General features: G+C 49.1%; 1 protein-coding gene across 1 annotated transcript in view; it reads right to left on the bottom strand.

Annotated features, from left to right (window-relative positions):
* vipr2 (vasoactive intestinal peptide receptor 2) overlaps nt 1-21,684 on the bottom strand; it is a 182,034-nt gene that overhangs the window by 20,961 nt on the left and 139,389 nt on the right. The window contains exons 7-9 of the mRNA XM_038798352.1: nt 21,097-21,247; nt 20,929-20,989; nt 10,527-10,596 (exon numbers count right to left, since the gene is read on the bottom strand). Of these exons, the coding sequence (XP_038654280.1) occupies nt 10,527-10,596; nt 20,929-20,989; nt 21,097-21,247 (282 nt within the window). The remainder of the gene's footprint in view (nt 1-10,526; nt 10,597-20,928; nt 20,990-21,096; nt 21,248-21,684) is intronic.

Here is a 21,684-nt window from a genome sequence, read left to right as displayed (position 1 = left end):
CAGCAGTTGGATCGCTCTGGGTCTGGAATTAGTGCAGGCATGTCGTCGTGGGCACTGATTTGTGATAGTCATAGATTTATCCCAGCAAGGTTGGACTCAACGGTCAGGGTGTGGGAGCGGGAGGTGCTGAAACAGAAGTGGAGGAGGAACTGGGATGGGTATTGGAAGCGAGGGTATGGAGTGAGGCTCTCCGGAGGATAAACTCAACCTCTTCTTGTGCTGGATCGGGCCTAATTTAATTCAAAGCGGTGCAAGGAGTGCACATGAAAGAATCACGGATAAGCCATTTTTCCTCGGAGACGGAAGTTAAATGTGGGCCCAAATGTTCAAGGGGACCGGCAAACCACACTCACATGTTCTGGTCTTGCTCGAAGTTGGTGGAGTTTTGGGAGGACTTTTCGAGATTCATGTCGGGAATTTGGGGAGTCAAGGTGGGGAGAGAAGCTGCCGAGTTGGCCTTTGCCTCCCTGATAGCCCAGAGGGGACCTTGTTAGGGTGGCAGGCTCCGGAGCTGCCCAAAGAAGCAAGGGGTGGGTGAGTGACTTGGAGGATTTCTTCGATTTAGAATAGATAAAATTTGCCATTAGGGGATCAGGGGAGGGATTCTTCTCGAGGTGGGGGTTGTTTATTGCCTTCATTAAGGAGTGGTGGACGTCAGTGTGGGGGGAGGGGCGGGGAAAGTGTTGTGTTTGGGGTTATCGTTGTTTTATATTATAAGTATATAGTGGGGCGTGTGGGGCGTTAAAGGGATAGGAGGATTTTTTTTTGTATTACGGCAACTGTGTGAAGATGAATGTTTTTTTTTGTATATAAATTGAAAATCTCTTGAATAAAAATATTTTTTAAAAAAAGATAAAGAGCTTGTGAGTTTTCCTGGTGTCCGGGTAAATATTTACCTCACAATCAATAGTACCGAAACAGATAATCTGTTATCTTGTTGCAGCTTGTGAGATCTTGTTGTGGTCAAATTGCTGCTTTTCCTACATTACAACAACTGCACCTCAAAGGTATATCATTGGTCGTAAAGGACATCGTGAAAGGTTATAGATATAAATGTGCGAACCAAGGCTCTATCTCTCTGCCCGGTGCTACAGGAGGACAGTAAAGAGCCTGTAGTTCCCTATGAAGAAGAGCAGGTTGTTGCTGAAGTGTCAGGGCTGAAGCCCCTCTTTCAACCAGCCCTGCCAAACAGAAACATGTCTCACTGGGAGAAATGGAAATTTGCTGTTTGCCTACATAACAACAGTTACTTCACTTCAAAGTAATCTGCGGTTTGTGAAGTGTTTTTGAGATGTTTCAAAGAGGCACGATAGGAACAGAAATATAAACAGAAATCTGTCTCTCTTCTGGATAGTCGTTCAAACACTTTGACTGCCTGACACACAAATCCATCCTATTTTGCAGTGAGGAATCTTTCAGAGCTCAGCCGGGGAGAAGGAAAAGCTTCTCTGCTCACTGATAGAATGAACGTGGAGCTCTGTTAACAATCTTTGGCTCATTCCCTGTGTCTTTCAGCTGAAAGAGGGAATTTGAGGTAGCAGTTCTTCACATACTGAAGCAGTCTGTGTCCATATCCAGGCTTGGCCTGAAAAGTGGCCAGTAACATTCTCAACCGGACAATGACCATCTCCATCAAGAGGGAATCTAACCATCTCCCCTTGATATTCAATGGCATTACCATTCCTAAATCCACCACAATCAACATCCTGGGAGCTATCATTGACCAGAAACTTCACTGGACCAGCCATATAAATATTGCGGCTACATGAGGCGGCTGAGAGGCTGAGAACTCGGTGATGCACATCGCACTTCTTGACTCCTGAAAGCCTGTCCACAGGTCACAAGTCAGGAACGTGATGAAATGCTCCCTCCCTTCCTGAATGAATCCAATCCCAACAGCACTCATAAAGTTCAGCACAATCGTGAACAAAGCACGCTGCTTTATTAGTATCCCATCCGTCACCTTAAACCATTCACTCCATCCATCACAGGGCACTGTGGCTGCAGTATGTGCCATCTAAAAGATGCACTGCAGCAACATGCCAAGCCTCCTCTGACCTGTGACCTCGACCACTTAGAAGGATAAGTGCAATAGGCACATGGGTCCAACTGCAAGTTCTGTCCAATCGCACACCATCCTGACTTGGAACTTTTAGTCGTTCCTTCATTGTTGCTGGTTTAAATTTGGAGAGCTCCCTCTATAACAGCATTGCAGGTGTAGCATACACACAAACAAAATAGGAGCAGGAGCAGGCCATTCGTCCCCTCAAGCTTGATCTGCCATTCAATAAGATCATGGCTAATCTGTTTCTGTTTCGAATTCCACTTTCCCATCTACCCAGACAACTTCTGATTCCCTTGCCCGATAAGAATCAATCTACCTCTGCCTTACAAATATTCATTGATCCTTCTTCCATTGCCTTCAGAGGCAGAGAGTTCCAAAATCGCAAAACCCCCAAGAGAAAAGCTGGATTCTCCGCCGGCGGGATTTTCCGTTTCGCTGGCAGTGCACTCACGCTCCCGGATTTCCCGATAGCGAGGGGATGCCCACAATGGGAAACACTATTGGCCGGCTGCCGGGATGGAAAATCCCGCTGCCGGCGGCGGCGCACCGCACCAGAAAACGGGTGTAGCAGGACAGAGAATCCTGCCCAAGGTTTCTCCACATTTGTGCCTTAAAAGGACGATCCCTAACTTTGAAACAATGCCACCAGGCTCTGGACTCACACACAAGAGGAAACATCCTTTACATGTTCAACTTTTCAAGATCATTCTGGATCTTATATACTTCAATTAAGTCACCCTTCACTCTGCTGAACCCCAGTGAAAATAAGCCTATTTTGTCTATTCCTTCCTCATTGGGCAACTTTCTCATTACAGGTATTAATCTAGTAAACCCCCTCTGAACAACCTCCAATGTATTTACATCCTTCCATAAATAAGGAGACCAAAACTGCACACAGTATTCGGGATGTGGACCACCGACCGGCGGGCGGGCCAGTGCCGTGGGGGCACTCTTTTTCTTCCGCCGCCGCCATGGCCTCCACAATGGCGGAGGCGGAAGAAACCCACCCTACCGCGCATGCGCCGGTGGTGACATCAGCGGCCGCTGACGCTCCGGCCCTTACGTGGACTCACGCCAGCCAGCGAAGGCCTTTCGGCCAGCCCTGATGCCGGCCGGTGTAGCGCCAAAGGCCTTTGGCGCCAGTCGGTGGAGCGGGAGCCACTCCGGCGCGGGCCTAGCCCCTAGAGGTGCGGAGAATTCCGCACCTTTGGGGAGGCCCGACACCAGAGTGGTTGGCGCCACTCCACTACACTGGGACCCCCCGCCCCGCCGGGTAGGGGAGAATTGCGCCCCAAATGTGGTCTCACTAGTACCCTGTGCAACTGAAGCACAACCTCCCAACTTTTATATGCAATTCCCTTGCAATAAATGATAACATTCTATTAGCTTTCCTAATTACTTGCTGTGTACTAGTCTTTTGTGATTTATGCACCTGGACACTCAGATCCCTCTGTGCTTCAGAGCTCTGCAATCTCTCACCATTTAGATAATATGTTTTTTTTCACTTCTTCCTGCCAAAATGGACAATTTCACATTTTCCCACAGCATACTCCCATTTTCCAGGTCTTTGCCCACTTATTTAACCTTTCTATGTCTCATTGCAGCCTCCTTATGTCCTCTTCACAACATACTTTCCTACCTATTTTTGTAACAACAGCAGATTTTGCTGACATGTCTTCAATCCCTTCAGTTGAGGTCCTGGCACTGATCCCTGTGGCACACCAATCATTACATCCTGCCAACTTGAAATAGAAATAATGTCCTCTCTCTGCTTGCTGTTAGCTAGCCAGTCTTCAATCCATGCCAATATGTTACCCCCTGTAACGTGAATCTTTATTTTTCAGCAATGATCTTTGATGTGGCACCTTATCAAATGCCTCCTGTAAGCGACTTTACATTGGTTACTGCAAAAACTATAATTCTGCAGAGAGTGGCTAGTGACGTCTAACAGTGGTGTGGGGCTTTCGGCCATGTTAATAAGTTAAGTATTTTGGAGCAATAGTTGCTTAGTAAACAGTGTTCAGTTAATGCTGCTTTTGGTTTGTTTGTTACAGTAAAAGGCTTAAAACTTGATATCTTGTCATGTGATCCTTCCACATCTTATCAGTCTCAACTGGGATGATGACATAATCTATGCACATCCATTATATTGAACAGCTATTAATCAATGAGATAATATTAAAATGAGAAGAAAGTCAATAAACGATCATTTACATTAAGAAATGTCATTTATGCTTGAAAAATAAGGTTCACTAAACTTAAATTTGAAAATGCTAATTTTTCGAATTGCAAGGTTATAGTAAGGAATTCTAACTACCCCTCTATTCATTTTCCTTAACAGCAAAATGCAGACAGGTTTAGTTCCCCAGTGTACTCCAGATGCTGGGTAAATATCTTGGGCAGGATTCTCCGTTTCTGAGACTAAGTGTTGTCGCCGACGCAGAATTGGTGGATTTTCACGACAGCAACAATGGCGCCGAACCTGGTTCAATTCAGCAACTGTGGATGGATTAGCACCGATGCCACGTGGAACACAATCGACTCCAATGAAAAACAGTGCCGGATTTCGCCGGGTCTGTGATTGACACTCGGGAGGCTGGCACGTTTCGTGCCACCCCGATCCCACAGCCCACCTCTTGCCCCCCCCCCCCCACTCTCCGCGGCCCTGGCAGAAGCCTGCCAGTCACAACTGTCAGCAAACTATGGCGATATTGGACACTTTCCGTACCCTCTCTCTCTCTCCCTCAGCAGCCATGTCACCGGGTTCACAATTTTTAAAAGCACAAGTGAGCCGCGTTTTCTGGAACTCATCGGAGGCAGAGCATTGTGGAGGCCCCGGAGAATATCGGGTCAGGCCTGCTAATTATATGCAAACGGTGTTTTCTGTATGTGCATTCCGGATCGCATTGACGCCGCTGACGAGGTGATGGAGAATTGCGATTTGATGTTAAATCGATGCCCGCCGCAATTTTAGTGTCAGAACTTATTCGCCGCCAATCACATGATTTCGGGACAGCCAATGGAGAATCCCGCCCCTTCTCTCCCACCTATGGTTGTTGTCTGGTTATCTCTTTTTTTTTTATAAATTTAGATTACCCAATTATTTTTTCCAATTAAGGGGCAATTTAGCGTGGCCAATCCACCTACTCTGCACATTTTTGGGTTGTGGGGGCGAAACCCACGCAAACACGGGGAGAATGTGCAAACTCCACACGGACAGTGACCCAGAGCCGGGATCGAACCTGGGACCTCAGCGCCGTGAGGCGGTTATGCTAACCACTTGGCCACCGTGCTGCCCGTCTGGTTATCTCTTAACGTCATTTTTTAAACTGCTCTGAACATAAAGGAGCGTGATAGCAATGGTCACTCGAGCCTCTCCTGGCCATTGTCTCTCCCTTTGGCTGTACTGAGTGTCCCCGGGTGTAGATGGCTAAAGGATTTCTGTCAGAAATAAAGAGCCAGCAGACTGATGGAAAAGTTGCCTTGATTTAGAAAGGTGCAGATGGAGTGCAAGCTGCTTCCCTTCTTTGGAGGTTTCTTCCACCAGTAACCATTTGGCCAAGAATCTATCCTATAGCCATTCCTTAGCAGCTTAAGAATGGTTTATTTTGGCAATAGTTGTGTAAACCATTAATGTAACAGAGTAATGAATCGAGTTAGAAAGCAAAGGAACATATCATGGGACAACCTAATATAATGTAAACAAAGGAAGAAGCATAGATTTAATGAGTTAACTGTTCATGTTTCTGTCTGCCTGCAAGTAACCAAAATAAGGCAAAGTTTAATGCTGAAACAGATTGCCATAGTACTCCAGCCTGGCCTGTGTGTCACTGTCCATGAATAACCTCAGCTTACTGATGTTCAAGTTCATTCCTGAGACTGTTAAAGAGAATGTTGTCAGCTTCAGAGCTCAGTCCCATTTGAAACGTTGGCACGGTGGTTAGCACTGTTGCCTCACTGCGCCAGGGTTCACTTCCGGCCTTAGGTAACAGTCTGTGTGGAGTTTGTACTTTCTCCCTGTGTCTGTGTGGGTTTCCTCCGGCTGCTCCCACAGTCCAAAGCCATGCCGATTAAGTGGGTTACGGGGTTAGGACAGGGGAGCGGGCCGAGATAGGGTATTCATTCAGAGGGTCAGTGCAGACTCGATGGGTCAAATGGCCTCCTTATGTAGGGATTCTATGGAAACAAAGGACAAGTGTGGCCTCACAATCCAGTACAGCACTGGACTTATTTCAGCACGGCAGCATTGTAGTTAGCACAATTACATCACAGCTCCAGGTTCCCAGGTTTGATTCCCGGCTTGGGTCACTTTCTCTGCGGAGTCTGCACGTTCTCCCTGTGTCTGCGTGGGTTTCCTCCGGGTGCTCCAGTTTCCTCCCACAGTCCAAAGATGTGCAGGTTAGGTGGATTGGCCATGCTAAATTGCCCTTAGTGTCCAAAATTGCCCTTAGTGTTGGGTGGGGTTACTGGGTTATTGGGGATAGGGTGGAGGTGTGGGCTTGGGTAGGGTGCTCTTTCCAAGAGCCGGTGCAGACTCGATGGGCCGAATGGCCTCCTTCTGCACTGTAAATTCTATGAATTGTGTCTGCACAGGAACATGGAAACAGGAAGATGCCATTTTGCCCCGAGAGCGTGTGTTGCCATCAATGGGATCTTGGATGATTTGCAAGTTAACTCCATTTATTCACCTTTGATCCATATCCCTTTGGTGAGATCAATGTCAGGATTAAAGGTCACATTTAATCTAGCATCAATTGCCATTTGTGGAAGACAGTTCCTTCTTCTACTACTCTTTGCGTGTAGAAGTGTTTCATGATTTCACTTCTGAAAGGTCTGGCCCTATTTTCTAGACTATGCCCCCCTCCTCCACTCCCAGTCACAGGGATGTACGCTGCAAAAGGTGCTGCCCAGAAAGATTCACAGTAACTTTAGGGGTGATCAACAGGGCTTTGTACAGCCGAAGCACAACCTCTGCTCACTTTTATAGGGGCTGGTTTAGCACACTCGGCTAAATCGCTGGCTTTTAAAGCAGACCAAGGCAGGCCAGCAGCACGGTTCAATTCCCGTACCAGCCTCCCCGAACAGGCGCCGGAATGTGGCGACTAGGGACTTTTCACAGTAACTTCATTGAAGCCTACTCGTGACAATAAGCGATTTTCATTTTAGGGGCTGTTTAGTACAGGGCTAAATCGCTGACTTTGAAAGCAGACCAAGGCAGGCCAACTGCACGGTTCAATTCCCGAAACAGCCTCTCCGAACAGGGGCCGGAATGTGGCGACTAGGGGCTTTTCACAGTAATTTCATTTGAAGCCTATTTGTGACAATAAGCGATTTTCATTTCATTCATTTCATTATTCCTGTTCTCCAACTATAAAGGCCAGCAGTCCACTAACGGTCAATGAATGTGAAATGGCGATGTTCTTCAAACAAGAAGAATAAACTTATTACTGCACCTGAGCTTAAATATTTTCCAGTCCACATATAAGTCATCAATGTTGATTTCCCAGAACTGAGCATGAGTCAGGTAAAGGTGACAAGATCATAGCTCCTATTTTCTGCCCATGTTAAACATTATTGTGACTGTGAAAATCATGGGAAGGTGGACAGGCCAAGTACTGTACTGTGTCTCCAATCCGGCAGTCCAAACCTGGAGTAGACCGAAAATCGAACATTTTTATAGTGGGCCATGCGTCAATTTCAATTGAAAAAATAGCACATTATTACCTACCTGGACAATGTGGCTAGGTACTGCAATGTCGCAGTGTGGGGTAGACAAGTTATTAGCTTTGGAACTTTATGTGCCTGTCTATTCCTGTGCTCCGAACAACCCTTGAGTCCACCTGACCAGACTTGACCCAAACTACCCACAACCTGAACTGCCTGGCCTTAATCTGAATGGCTTGATCTGAAAACCAGCATGTCCTCGGTGCCAAGGGTGCCATTTTTCGGATATTATTAGTGACATCGAGAGAAACTGCTCACGTTCTGGTTATTGTGGTTTTGAATTCCACAGTTTTCTGAAACTACACTGATTTCTGATCAGGTATTCATCAGAATAAGAAAACGTTTCCCTTTGTGTTAATTTATAAAGACTGAGGTGTAATTTCCGCAGGACACTTCAGTTGCTGAAGAGCCTCTGAAGAGTCAAGATGGGGTCTTGAGCTGCAATGTTGGTTTTGCCTGCGTTTAGCACAAGATGCTATCTTAGTAAAAGAGCTGAGCTGTGCAGTTGGAGTTGCTGCTTGGAGGATTAAGGGATTTATTACCAATCTGGTTGCGTACCAGCGCAGTAATAAGCAAGTTTTGACGATGCTTTTAAGCAATATTTCAAGCAACGTTCAGCTTTCCACTGTTCAATTAGAGGTTTGAAGAGGACTTTTGAGACACATTGGGAGACTTCCCGGTTCAGTTTGTCAGAACTTCACAACGCTCTGAGGATTTCACTAAAGAGAGTGAGTGCTGTTCTATCTGAATGGACACCTTGGGGGAGTCACTAGAAAGGCAGTTCTCGCACCTCAGCGCCTTGCTAAGGCTTGGTCTGGAGGACGACATGATGTCCGACAGAGCAGCACCAGCTACTGCAAGACAGAGGGAAAGAAAGTCAAGGTCTTCCTCTAAGCTGCACAGGTGCATGGCCTGGGTGCGCTGCGAAGTGCAATCCAGCCGAGCACAACCAATGTTCTGTAAGATGCATATGTGAATGGAAGGATGCGAGGCCCCCAAGCGTGGAGGCCTGGATCTCGGATATGGCGGGGTTCATTAAATTGGAGAAGGTGAAATTTGCCCTTAGGGGATCAGTACAAGGGTTCTTTAGGTGGTGGCAGCCTTTCCTGGACTTCCTGGCGGAACGATAGGGAAATAGGCCGGCAGCAGCAGCAACCGGGGGGAGGGGGGGGGGTTGGGATCGGGGGGAGGGAGAACTGTGTACATGGGTTTGTGGGATGTGGCGGGTGTTATCTCTTTCCCTTTTGTTGTTGGGTGTTCTTTTTTTTTTTCTCTTTTGTTTGTAGTTGCTTTTGAAGTTGGGTGGGAATTGTTCTTGGGGTGTTACCGCGGTTGTTTTGTTAATAGAGTTGAGTTGTTTATATTTTGTAAAAATTTCAATAAAAATTATTTTTTAAAAAAGATGCATATGTGACCAGTTGTGCAACAGTCTTAAAGGGACTGCGCAGTGCAACACTACAAAGAAAAATCAGAGGTAACATTGGAAGCCAGAAGGGGCCTTCGTTTAAGGTCTTGTCTGAAAAGTGGCACTTCTGATGGTGCAATTCTCCCTCTGCGTTACACTGGAGTGTCAAACTAGATCACATACACAAATCTGATAGAATTGGATTTAAGATTATAACCTTCTGACTACCCACTGAACCACGGCTGATTTCAGCCCACTTATTAACACACAGTCCATCGAGAACTACACACAGAACAACTTCATTTATATACAAAGAAGATTGTGTGGTGGTGGGGGGGGGGGGGGGGGGGGGCTGTGATAATAATGCAGGTCCACAAAAATGATGAGAGATAATCGCCCCTCTCATTATTTTAAAGGCACATTCCATGCATTCTAATTGGTTATGTAAATTGTGAGAATTAGACGACAACAACATAAGAAACAGCAATGTCAAATTTTTCCCTGGAAATTTCTGCAAAGTTTTTTCCTCAGCCGGGAAGTTCCAGCCACCCCGCGGCGGGTTTTCCTAGGAAGAATAGGAAGTTCTGATATCCCACATTTTCTGCGCAAGCAATTAACATTGTGGTTAAGTCCATTAAAAATAAACTGGAGGACTGCAACTGTAAGGATTTGTACAAACATTCTTGATCAAATAATCCATGGAACGTTGCGGCTCTGGTGTTGTTGTGACCGTGACATTGCCATTTGTGGCAAATGGGCAAACAGGGCAGGGTGGCAGGTTAGATGTTAAGTCTCAATAGGCCACCTTTGGAAATGAGGGGTGGGATTTTCCAGCCTTTCCCACGGCGGGTTCCCAGGCACGGGGCTGGGTGAGCCACGCTGATGACCATTGACTTCAGCGTGACTGGAAGGTACCGCCGGCAGCCCATGGCTCCGACGCGAGTGGTGGGGAGTGTGCGGAAAATCCCGGCCGAGGAAGCCATTTTGCTGAAAAGTCTCTCATGAGGCAAATGTAAACTGTGCAAAGAACGGGGTTGATAGTTCAAATCCCCAAAGCAACATCCTTCAGTTCTAGTGTACCTTATCGGCCACATATGCCTAGGACCAGCATGTTCCTATCCCACTGTGTTGCAAATCCTAGACGATGGAAGAATCGCGCTAACAGTTTTTGAGTAGTTCTTAATCCATTCCACATAGTGCCATTATTCCTTATGGATGGTGACAGTAACACAGTAATACAAAGGCTAGTAATCATTCTGATTCACAAGGAGCTACAACAATCTGATAAAAGTATTCCTGTTTGAGGAGGTGCAGCTTTTATTGATCACTTACTATGATAGATGCTATGATTGGTCCTTTGATTGTCCACCATGGAATGCTTTGCTTATTAGTGTCCCAGCAGCTACATTCAAAGAAGAACAAGTATTTTATACAATACTGAACCAGTTTAAACCTCAAAGAGCATGTATTTTATACAACACTGAATTACTGTAAATCTCAAAGCAGCCGGAATTTACAAATTAACATCTAGGTCTAAACATTGAGTCTATGTTGAGAATTGACATTCACTTAACACCCCATAGCCAACTCTGACAATGTCAAGGAAGAGGTAAGTTGAAAGATCATTTCGCCCCCACAGGCCAAAGATGTGCAGGGTAGATGGATTGGCCACGCTAAATTTCCCTTAATCGGAAAAAATTAATTGGGTACACTAAATTTATAAAAAAAACTTGAAAGATCATTCATAAAATAGAATTCTCTCATAATGTATCAATTGCCAGATTCTTTGTAGCCCATTTAAGCCTTGGCACAACTGACAAGAGTCTGTGTAGTTAGTGTGTGACTCTAGCTTAGTCTGGTGTTGTCTCTTGACGTCCTTGATGGCTTTGCGGAGGTCGTACCTCGATTTGTTGTATAGGTCAGGGTCGCCTGTCTTGAATGCCTCAGCCCTGGACTTCATTAGGGAGCGGATCTTCCAGTTAAACCATGGTTTCCGGTTGGGGATCGCACGTACTAATAATTATCTTTATTAGTGTCACAAGTAGGCTTACTAATGAAGTTACTGTGAAAATCCACTACTTGCCATATTCCGCCGCCTGTTCAGGTACACAGAGGGAGAATTCAGAATGTCCAAATCACCTAACAGCACGGGCGGTATTCTCCGCTTCCAATAAAAATCGGGATGACCGTCGTGAAATCGGCTGAGGTTCACAACGGCCTCGGGGCCCGCTCCCCGCACCTAATTCACCCCCACCTGGGGGGCTAGGAGCGGGCCTCCGTCTTTCCCAGCCGCGACCTTGTCGCGCTGTAAATGACGTGCAAAACGGCGCATTTGTGAGGTCATCCGCGCATGTGCGGGTTGCCGGTTCCAACCCGCGCATGCGTGGGTGACTTAATCGCGCAGACGGCGCGAACCGCGCATGCGCGGTGGCCGTCTTTCTCCTCAGCCGCCCGGCAAGATGTAGCGGCTTGATCTTGCTGTGCGGCGGAGGGGCAAGAGTGCATCCGTTTTGGACGCTGGCCCGACGATCGGTGGGCACCGATCGCGGGCCTGTCCCCTCCCGAGCACAGTCGTGGTGCTCCCGTGCCAATCGGGCTCCTAGATGCCCCAAACGGGCATCTGGCGCCCGTTTCACGAATGCAGCGACCAGGTGTGGTTGCTGGCATGTTGAAATAGGCGTGAAGGGCCGGCCGCTCGGCCCATCGGGCTCGGAGAATCGGCGATTGCCGTGAAAAACGGCGAGCGCCGATTTTTCCGAGCGGGGGAGAGAATCGCTGGGGGCGTCAGGGGGGCGTGAAAAATGTCGGGAGGCCCTCCCACGATTCTCCCACGCCACGTGGGGAGCGGAGAATTCCGCCCCACGTCTTTTGGGATTTGTGGGAGGAAACTAGAGCACCCGGAGGAAACCCACGCAGACTAAGGGAGAATGTGCAGACACCACACAGACAGTGACCTGACCTGGGAATCGAACCCGGGTCCCTGGCGCTGTGAATGAATATTGCTAACCACTGTGCTTCATGCTGCCCTCACTACCTTCTTTCACACGCAGTCTTCTACACATTTGCTGATGAAGTCTGTGTCGGTGGTGGCATACTCGTCTAGGTTGGCCGCTGAGTTATTGAATATGGACCAGTCCACTGACTCCAAGTTGCCACATAGGAGCTCTTCTGTTGCCTCGGACCAGCATTGCACGACCTTCTTAACTGGATTCTCCCACTTAAGTTTGTGCTTATATGCCGGGAGATGGAGCACCGACTTCTGGTCCGATTTTCCCAAGTGCGATCAGGGGATGGATCTGTTGGGGCTGCTGGTGGGACAGGAGATGTGTTGGTGGAATTTTGGCAGTACCCTCTTGAGGTTGGCCTGGTTGAAGTCCCCTGGCCGCGACAAACAAGGCCTCCGGGTGTTCCGTTTCTCTGCTGTTTAAATACAATCCATTAAGCGCCTTCTTCACTTCCCTCTAGGACAGGAGATGAAGACATGTTTTGTTGGGTTTTAAAACCTAAATTTGTCATCCTCTTGCTTGATTTATCTTTGTTTGCGCCAAATACTTTCAGGCATGTTGCCTTTGGCTCTTTACCTAGGTGTTCCTGATGTAAATGTTATTGCAAAGCTTTTACTGTGGCATCAAATGAAAGTTCTGTGAAATGGTTCATTTCCACTGAAGCCTGGAATACCACTATCATTGTACACCTATCCAATTGCATGTTTGAGCTGACATCAACGACATTTGGCAAATTACTGGAAGCAAAAATTAATTGGGCTGTCAGAGAATCTTCCGGCTAAGGTAACAGTCGGAACAGAAATGCTTCAGATTGGCTCCCTGCATCACGATTCGAACGGCTGATAACATTTTAAAAAGGGAATATTCCTAACTTCGCAGACAGGGATGACCTGTTATGGCACCAATTTAGCAGCAGGTCTCACCAGACTTTTCATTTGACCATCTTGAATGCGATTGGCAGCTGGTTTTGTTTTACAGTTTTATTCTGGCTAAGGGGTGAGCCATTGTGCCACTTGCATCAGTTGGATTTAATGCTGTTTCACAATGACAGGAGCCATTATGGCGTGCGACACACACACACTGCATTGTTCCAATGGTAAGACACAGTTTGTTTAAACTGTAGTAAATAAACACAAACACATGATCTGCACAGAGTTTCATGACTGTAGTTAGCACAGCAAGCAGGTAGACGAGGGTAGAGCAGCTGATGTGGTGTATTTGGATTTCAGTAAAGCGTTTGATAAGGTTCCCCACGGTCGGCTATTGCAGAAAATACGGAGGCTGGGGATTGAGGGTGATTTAGAGATGTGGATCAGAAATTGGCTAGTTGAAAGAAGACAGAGAGTGGTGGTTGATGGCAAATGTTCAGAGTGGAGTTCAGTTACGAGTGGCGTACCACAAGGATCTGTTCTGGGGCCGTTGCTGTTTGTCATTTTTATAAATGACCTAGAGGAGGGCACAGAAGGTTGGGTGAGTAAATTTGCAGACGACACTAAAGTCGGTGGAGTTGTAGACAATGTGGAAGGATGTTGCAGGTTACAGAGGGACATAGATAAGCTGCAGAGCTGGACTGAGAGGTGGCAAATGGAGTTTAACGTAGAGAAGTGTGAGGTGATTCACTTTGGAAAGAATAACAGGAATGCGGAATATTTGGCTAATGGTAAAATTCTTGGCAGTGTGGATGAGCAGAGGGATCTCGGTGTCCATGTACATAGATCCCTGAAAGTTGCCACCCAGGTTGATAGGGTTGTGAAGAAGGCCTATGGTGTGTTGGCCTTTATTGGTAAAGGGATTGAGTTCCGGAGCCATGAGGTCATGTTGCAGCTGTACAAAACTCTGGTACGGCCGCATTTAGAGTATTGCGTACAGTTCTGGTCGCCTCATTATAGGAAGGACGTGGAAGCTTTGGAACGGGTGCAGAGGAGATTTACCAGGATGTTGCCTGGTATGGAGGGAAAATCTTATGAGGAAAGGCTGATGGACTTAAGGTTGTTTTCGTTAGAGAGAAGAAGGTTAAGAGGTGACTTAATAGAGGCATACAAAATGATCAGAGGGTTAGATAGGGTGGACAGTGAGAGCCTTCTCCCGCGGATGGAGGTGGCTAGCATGAGGGGGACATAGCCTTAAATTGAGGGGTAATAGATATAGGACAGAGGTCAGAGGTAGGTTTTTTACGCAAAGAGTGGTGAGGCCGTGGAATGCTCTACCTGCAACAGTAGTGAACTCGCCAACATTGAGGGCATTTAAAAGTTTATTGGATAAGCATATGGATGATAATGGCATAGTGTAGGTTAGATGGCCTTTAGTTTTTGACTTCCCATGTTGGTGCAACATCGTGGGCCGAAGGGCCTGTACTGCGCTGTATCGTTCTATGTTCTATAAGCAGATTGCCAAGTAACCTCAGGGCAAACAAAGAATAGTACAGCACAGGAACAGGCCCTTCGGCCCTCCAAGCCTGTACCGGTCATCATACCACCCTTGGCCCAAACCCTCAGCACTTCCAACACCTCTATACCCATCTTATCCATGTATTTGTGTGGTAGTATGACTAGGGACATTACGGTACCCTAGAACCGAGCTGCCATTGGTGCAGAAGACTCGCTGCCCATTGGCCCAGGCAAGTCATGTGCCTCTCTGCCAATTGGCTGAGGCAAGTCTTGTGCCTCCCTGCCGATTGGCTGAGAGGTAGGTAGCTCCACCTACGAGGCGCAGTATAAGAACCCGTACAGGCTGGCAGTCAGCCTTTCTCTCTGTACGTCTATGGCCGGGCACATATCGGGCGGGATTCTCCCCTACCCGGCGTGACGGAGGGTGCCGGCGTAGGGGAGTGGCGCCAACCACTCAGGGGTCGCGCCTCCTCCAAAGGTGGGGAATTCTCCCCACCTTTGGGGGCCAGCCCCGCGCCGGAGCAGTTTGCACCGGTAGACTGGCGCAAACACCCGGCGCAGTCGGAAGCGGGGCTGGCCGAAAGGCTTTCGGCGGTCGGCGCATGCGCCGGCAGTGACGTCAGCGGCAGCTGGCCGCTGACCTCACTGCCGGCGCATGCGCGATGCGGGGTCTCCTCCGCGTCCGCCATGGCGGAGGCCGTGGCGGCGCGGAAGGAGAAAGAGTGCCCCCACGGCACTGCCCCGCGGAGTGAGCGGGGGGCCCCGATCGCGGGCCAGGCCTCCGTGGGGGCACCCCCCCGGGTCCGATCGCCCCCCGCCCCCCCCCAGGACCCCGGGGGCCCGCTCGCGCCGCTGAGTCCGCCGTTTCAGAGGTGGTGTACACCTCGGCGGCGGGAGAAGGCCTCCCAGCGGCGGGACTTCGGCCCATCCGGGCCGGAGATTTCAGGTAAGTTGTAAAAAAATGAAATCCCGCCGGCGCCAGCTGTTTTCACAGGCTGCCGGCGGGATTTGCACAACGCCGGTTTTTTACCGGCGGGAGAATTAGGAAACCTGCGGGAGCGGAAATAACGCCGCTTCCCGCCAATTCTCCGACCCTGCGTGGGGTCGGAGAATCCCGCCCAACTTGTGCATTAAAGCCTGTCGTTTCGAACTACTTCACGTCTCGTGTCCGATTGATGGTGCATCAATTTGTCAAGATGCCTTTTGAACGCCGTTAATGTATCTGCTTCCACAACCTCCTCTGGCAGCTGGTTCCAGGCACTCACCACCCTCTGCGTAATATAGGCCAGCATTTATTACACATCCCGAATTACCCTTGAGAAGGTGGTAGTCAGCTGCATCCATGAATCCCTGCAGTCATTGTGATGTAAGTACACCCACTGTGCTGTTAGGGAGGGAGTTCTACAATTTTGACACAGTGACAGTGAAGGAACGGCGATATATTTCCAAGTCAGGATGGCATGTGGCTTGGAGGGGGACTTGCAGGCGGTGCTGTTCCCAGGTATCTGCTGCCCTTATCCTTCTAGATGGTAGAGGTTGGGGGCTTGAAATTTGCTTTCTAAGGAGCCTTGGTGAGTTGCTGCAATGCACCTTGTATAAGGCATACACTGTTGCCACTATGCATCGGTGGTGGAGGGAGTGAATGATGGTGGATGGATGTGTTAGTCAAGCAGATGCATTATCCGGGATGGTTTTGAGCTTCTCGAGTGTAGTTGGAGCTGCACTCATCCAGGCAAGTAGAGAGTATTCCATCACCCTGGACTTGTGCCTTGGCAGGAGGTGAGTTACCTGGCAAGAGAACCCAGCTTATGACCTGCTCTTGTAGCCATAGTAATTATATGGCCCATCAAGTTCCTCTTCAATTTAACCTCCTGGATGTTGATAGTGAGGCTTACACTGAATTCCCTCCTAGGTACTTCCTCACTCCTCACAGTACCTCAGTTGTGGTCTAATGAGTGAATTGCACAGCTGAAGTATGATTTCACCCCCTGTGTTTTATTCGTCTAGATTCCATTACCTGTTCATAACAGTTTTTCCTCCCTAATTGTCCATGGATTGAAGGATCAACCACATTGCTGTGGATCTGGAGGCAGGGGTAGGGATGGTGGATTTTATTCTTTAAAGAACATTAGGTTCGGTCCCTTCCCCTCAAAACAAAATAGGAAAGGCATTTCGAATCATAGAATCACTACAGTGCTGAAGGAGGCCATTCGGCCCAACGGGTCTGCACCGACCCTCTGAAAGAACATCCTACCAAGGCCCCACACCTCCACCCTATCCCTGTAACCCAGTAACCCCACCTAACCTTTTGGACATTAAGGGACAATTTAGCATGGTCAATCCACTTAACCTGCACATCGTTAGACTGTGAAATCCCTGGTCCCTCATGTTCCCATGCCATGATGAAGAAATGGAAGAATACAAAGATAGTTTGCAGTTAACCTAGAATGATACAAAAGAGGAATGGAGCTCTGCTCTGCCTCAGTGATAGTTCACTCAACCTTGAGTCGGAAGATTGAGAGTTGTTGATCTGTGAAACTGAGGCCTGTTTTACGGGCGTGATTCTCCCAATAGTGAACAACGTCCCCTAGCGAGTGTATTGAGCCGTGTGTATCCTGGCACTCACAGTGCCGGGAAACACATGGGTATTCAACGGGACTCATGTTGAATAAGGGGCCTGAACGGGGAACACACGGCTGAGGCCGCACAGAGCGCCGTTTTGTACAGTGGGGAGCTCCCCAGTGTAGCGAGAGATCGGGACGCTATTTTTAATGGCGTTCCAGTCTCCGAGGCCCCCAAACCGATCCCCAACCTTCCAGCTCTCATGCTGGGCAACCCTGGCTCAATCACGCACGCGCAAAGAATGCCAGCTTGGCACCTTGGCAGTGCCAATCTGACACTGTCAGTGGCCATTCCAGATGGCAGTGCCATCTGGGCACTTTGGCAGTGCCAGGTTGGCACTCAGGTGGAGTGAAGTGCGTATATGTGGCTGCAGCTTGTCGGCCTCCTGAGTGTCAATCTGAACCCAGCGAATCTGGCACCGTTTCTGACTGGAATTGTGGGCGGAATTCTCCGCAGGGGGCCGAATTCACAACGGCCTCGGAGCCCGCTCCCCGCACCTAATTCACCCCCACCCGGGCCTTCATCTTTCCCGGCCGTGACCTTGTCGCGCCGAGAATGTGAGGTCATCCGTGCATGCGCGGGTTGCCGGTTCCAATCCGCGCATGCGCGGATGACTTCATCGCGCAGAAGGCACGAACCCGCGCATTCACGGTACTGTCTTTCTCCACCGCTGCCCCGCAAGACGTGGCGGCTTGATTTTGCCAGGCGGCTGAGGGGAAAGAGTGCGTCCGATTTGGACGCTGGCCCGACGATCGGTGGGCACCGACCCGCGGGCCTGTCCCCTCCCGAGCACAGTCGCGGGGCTCCCGTCCAAATCGGGCCCCTAGATGCCCCAAACGGGCATCTGGTGCCCGTTTCACGACGGCAGCGAGCAAGTGTGTTTGCTGCCGTGTTGAAACGGGCGTGAAGGCCCGGCCGCTTGGCCCATCGGCCTCGGAGAATCGCCGTTCGCCATACAAAATGGCGAGCGGCGATTCGTGGCGTGGGTCGGACATTGTGGGGGGGGGGAGAATAGCGGGAGGGCGTGACAAATGTCAGGAGGCCTTCCCGCTATTCTCCCACCCGGTGTGGGGGGCGGAGAATCGCGCCCTGTGTGTTCCATGTGGCGTTGGTTCTCGCCGCTTCACGGTCGGTGAATTGGTCCAGGTACAGCACCAGTTGTGCTGTCGTAGAAGTTCACTAATCCTGCCCCAGCATCAACACTTAGTCTCAGGAACGGACAATACGGCCCATAATGTTTAAGAGAATTAAAGACATTTCAAATGTTTGCAGTTTCTGACATATTGATACCTAAAAGCGTCCAGATGATTGACATTTTTATTGGGCTTTGGTACAAAAGAAAGTGGGAAGTTATCAATTAATTTGCTTTTTAAACATTTCTTTTTACACATCCTCCTGTCACTATTTGGTTTGTTGCCTTCACGCAGTGTATGGTGGATGAATGGGTGAAGAAGAGCCATAGCTTGACAGGGGGACATAATGGGCCATAGCGGTTGTTTGACGGGTGTATCTTGGCATGGGAGTATGAGAAGTCACGGTAGCTTTTGGGGGCACACCTTGGCACAGTGGGCGTGTAGGGCCATCGGAGGTGTGTGGAGGGTTTAAGGTGGCATGAATAAGCCTTAGAGATCTGACTGGGGGGGGGGGGGGGGTTGGAGGGCCTCTCTGCCTTTATTTTAATTGAGACAAAGTCCCACAGCACCAAGGTGAGGCTTTTCAACAACTCATCTTGGCAGCAGGCAGCCTCTGTGGCTGCCTTTGAACTTTTTCTCAGGTTAGCTGACATGATTGTAGCCTAGATCTGCTCCGCCCACCGCCACAACGAAAATCCAGTTCTGCGGACACTTCCTTGTGAGGCAGTATGCCAAGCGGGGAATATCCCCAACTCTCGGGGATGAAAATCCAGTCCATGTTTCAGCTCAATGACTTGCATTTGGGGCAGCACGGTGGCGCAGTGGATAGCACTGCTGCCTCACGGCGCCGAGGTCACAGGTTCGATCCCGGCTCTGGGTCACTGTCCGTGTGGAGTTATCACGTTCTCCCCGTGTTCGCGTGGGTTTCACCCCCACAACCCAAAGATGTGCAGGAGGATTGGCCACGCTAAATTGCCCCTTAATTGGAAAAATGAATTGGGTACTCTAAATTTATTTTTAAAAATGACCTGTATTTGTATTATCTCATCACTGTTTGTGGAAGGTTTCTCTCTGCAAATTGGCTGTCAATAGAACAGCGACTACATAAGTTTCTGGGAGGAATTCTCCCTCCCCACGCCGGGTGGGAGAATCGCCGGGGCGCCAAGCGAGTCCCACCACGCCGCCCCGGCATCCGCACGCGATTCTCCCAACCCCCCCCCCCCCCAAACCGGCGTGGCGAGATTCATGGCTGGCCGCTGGGAGAATCGCCGCTCGCCGTTTCTAACGGGCGAGCGGCGATTCTCCGGCCCGGATGGGCCGAGTGGCCTTCCCAACACGACAGGTTCCCACCGGCGCCGTCCACACCTGGTCGGAGCCGGTGGGAACAGCGCGGGAACGCTGGGGGGAGGGGGGGGGGGGCGGCCTGTGGGAGGGATGGGGGGTTCTTGCACCGGGGGTGCCTCAAAAGGTGTCTGGCCCACAATCGGTGCCCACTGATCGGCGGGCTGGCATCTCTGAAGGAGGACCTCCTTTCCTCCGCCGCCCCACAAGATCCATCCAACATCTTCTTGCGGGGCGGCCGCGGGGAGGATGGCAACCGCGCATGCGCGGGTTACGTCTACGCGGCGCCAGGCGCGTAATTTACACGGCGCCGCTTTTATGCGGCGCCAAGGCTCGGCGCGCGTAAATGACGCAGCGCCGCTCCTAGCCCCCTGGGGGTGGGAGAATAGGTGGCGAGGAGTGGCCTCCGACGCCGGAGTGAAACACTCCGGTTTTCACTCCGGCGTCGGGACTTAATCTCCCGATGGCCGAATTGCGTCCTCTGTTTTTTTTCTGGGAATCCAGATATGAGGGGATGGGGACTTGGTTAGGGAGGGTTGTGCAGAGACCCCCAGCTCTCTGTCTTCTCTCTCCTGCTGCAACCCACCAGCCACGTCCCACTGGCATCTGGAAGAGCGACAGGCGACTTGATCGGAACCCTTCAGATCCTGAGGGGCGTTGACAGGGTCGATGTGGAGAGGAAACTTCACCTTGTGGGAGAACTTAGAACGAGGGGGTCACTGTTTAAAAATAAGGGGTCGCTCATTTAAAACATATGGGGAGAAATATTTCTCTCAGAGGGTTATGAGTCTCTGGGACTCAAAAAGGCAGTGGAAGTCCTGGAATATTTATTTATTTATTTATTTATTTATTTGTCCTGGAATATTTGTAAGGCAAAGTCAGGTAGATTCTTCATTAGCAAGGGGGTGAAAGGTTATCGGGGATGGGCAGGAATGTGGAGTTGGGCTTACAATCATATCAGCCATGATCTTATTGAATATTATAGCAGGCCTGATGGGCCGAGTGGCCTACTCCTGCTCCTAATTTAGATGTTTATATGCCCCACCAAGGTGTCAGTCCTGGTGGATAAAGGAGACAAAAAAAGCCCCCAAAGTTGGAGAAATACGCCAGATAATATCGACAAAAGATGGAAGCCTTTTTCACTTGTCGATCCGGCACGTTACTCAGACCAAAAGAAGGTTTTATGACACTACCAGTAACCGGTGTTAATAGCCATTTTCACTTTGCTAATTTTGTTCATACTCACTCGTCGTTTTCCAAATAGATTCTTGTGATTGTCCACACAATTGTGAAGATTGTTGGGATTCCTGTGGGAAATATTATCAGGCCAAATATAGTCACAATGAGCTTGGATGGATTTCAACTGAAATATGTTCAGGACATTTTCTGACCATCGGCAAAAAAAAAAGCTTACCCCAACCAATCAGCATGTAGAGAACAAAGTATTTATTTTCCGAGAAAAAGACCACTAGAAGCGTGTGCAGGTACAAGCCTTCCACTAACAGCCAGTAGAAGTTGGCAATGATGAAGTACTGGAAGAAGATCAAGACAGCTCTGCAGCCAGTCTGGAGGGAAACAATGAGAGGAACAGAACTTAGCTGTGTTCAAAAGAAGAGGCTGTGTAAACATGTTGGCTAAAAATAGTCTGGTAAAGGCAGGACAGAGCATACTTTCCAACATTACTTCATAGAAACATGGAAACATAGAAAATAGGAGCAGGAGGTGATCATTCGGCCATTCAAGCCTGCTCCGCCATTCATTAAGGTCATGGCTTACTATCCAATTCTATAGCTGATCCCGCCTTCCCCCAAATCCTTTAATCACCTTCTCCAAAGAGCTATTTTTTTATTTTTTTTTTTTATTTTTTTTTTATAAATTTAGAGTACCCAATTATTTTTTCCAATTAAGGGGCAATTTAGCATGGCCAATCTACCTATCCTGCACATCTTTGGGTTGTGGGGGTGAAACCCACGCAGACACGGGGAGAACGTGCAAACTCCAC

The sequence above is a fragment of the Scyliorhinus canicula genome, chromosome 5, assembly GCF_902713615.1.
Source record: "Scyliorhinus canicula chromosome 5, sScyCan1.1, whole genome shotgun sequence".
Taxonomy (NCBI): domain Eukaryota; kingdom Metazoa; phylum Chordata; class Chondrichthyes; order Carcharhiniformes; family Scyliorhinidae; genus Scyliorhinus; species Scyliorhinus canicula.
The sequence above is the reverse complement of the archived record's forward strand: the minus strand, read 5'-3'. Positions and strand labels throughout refer to the sequence as shown.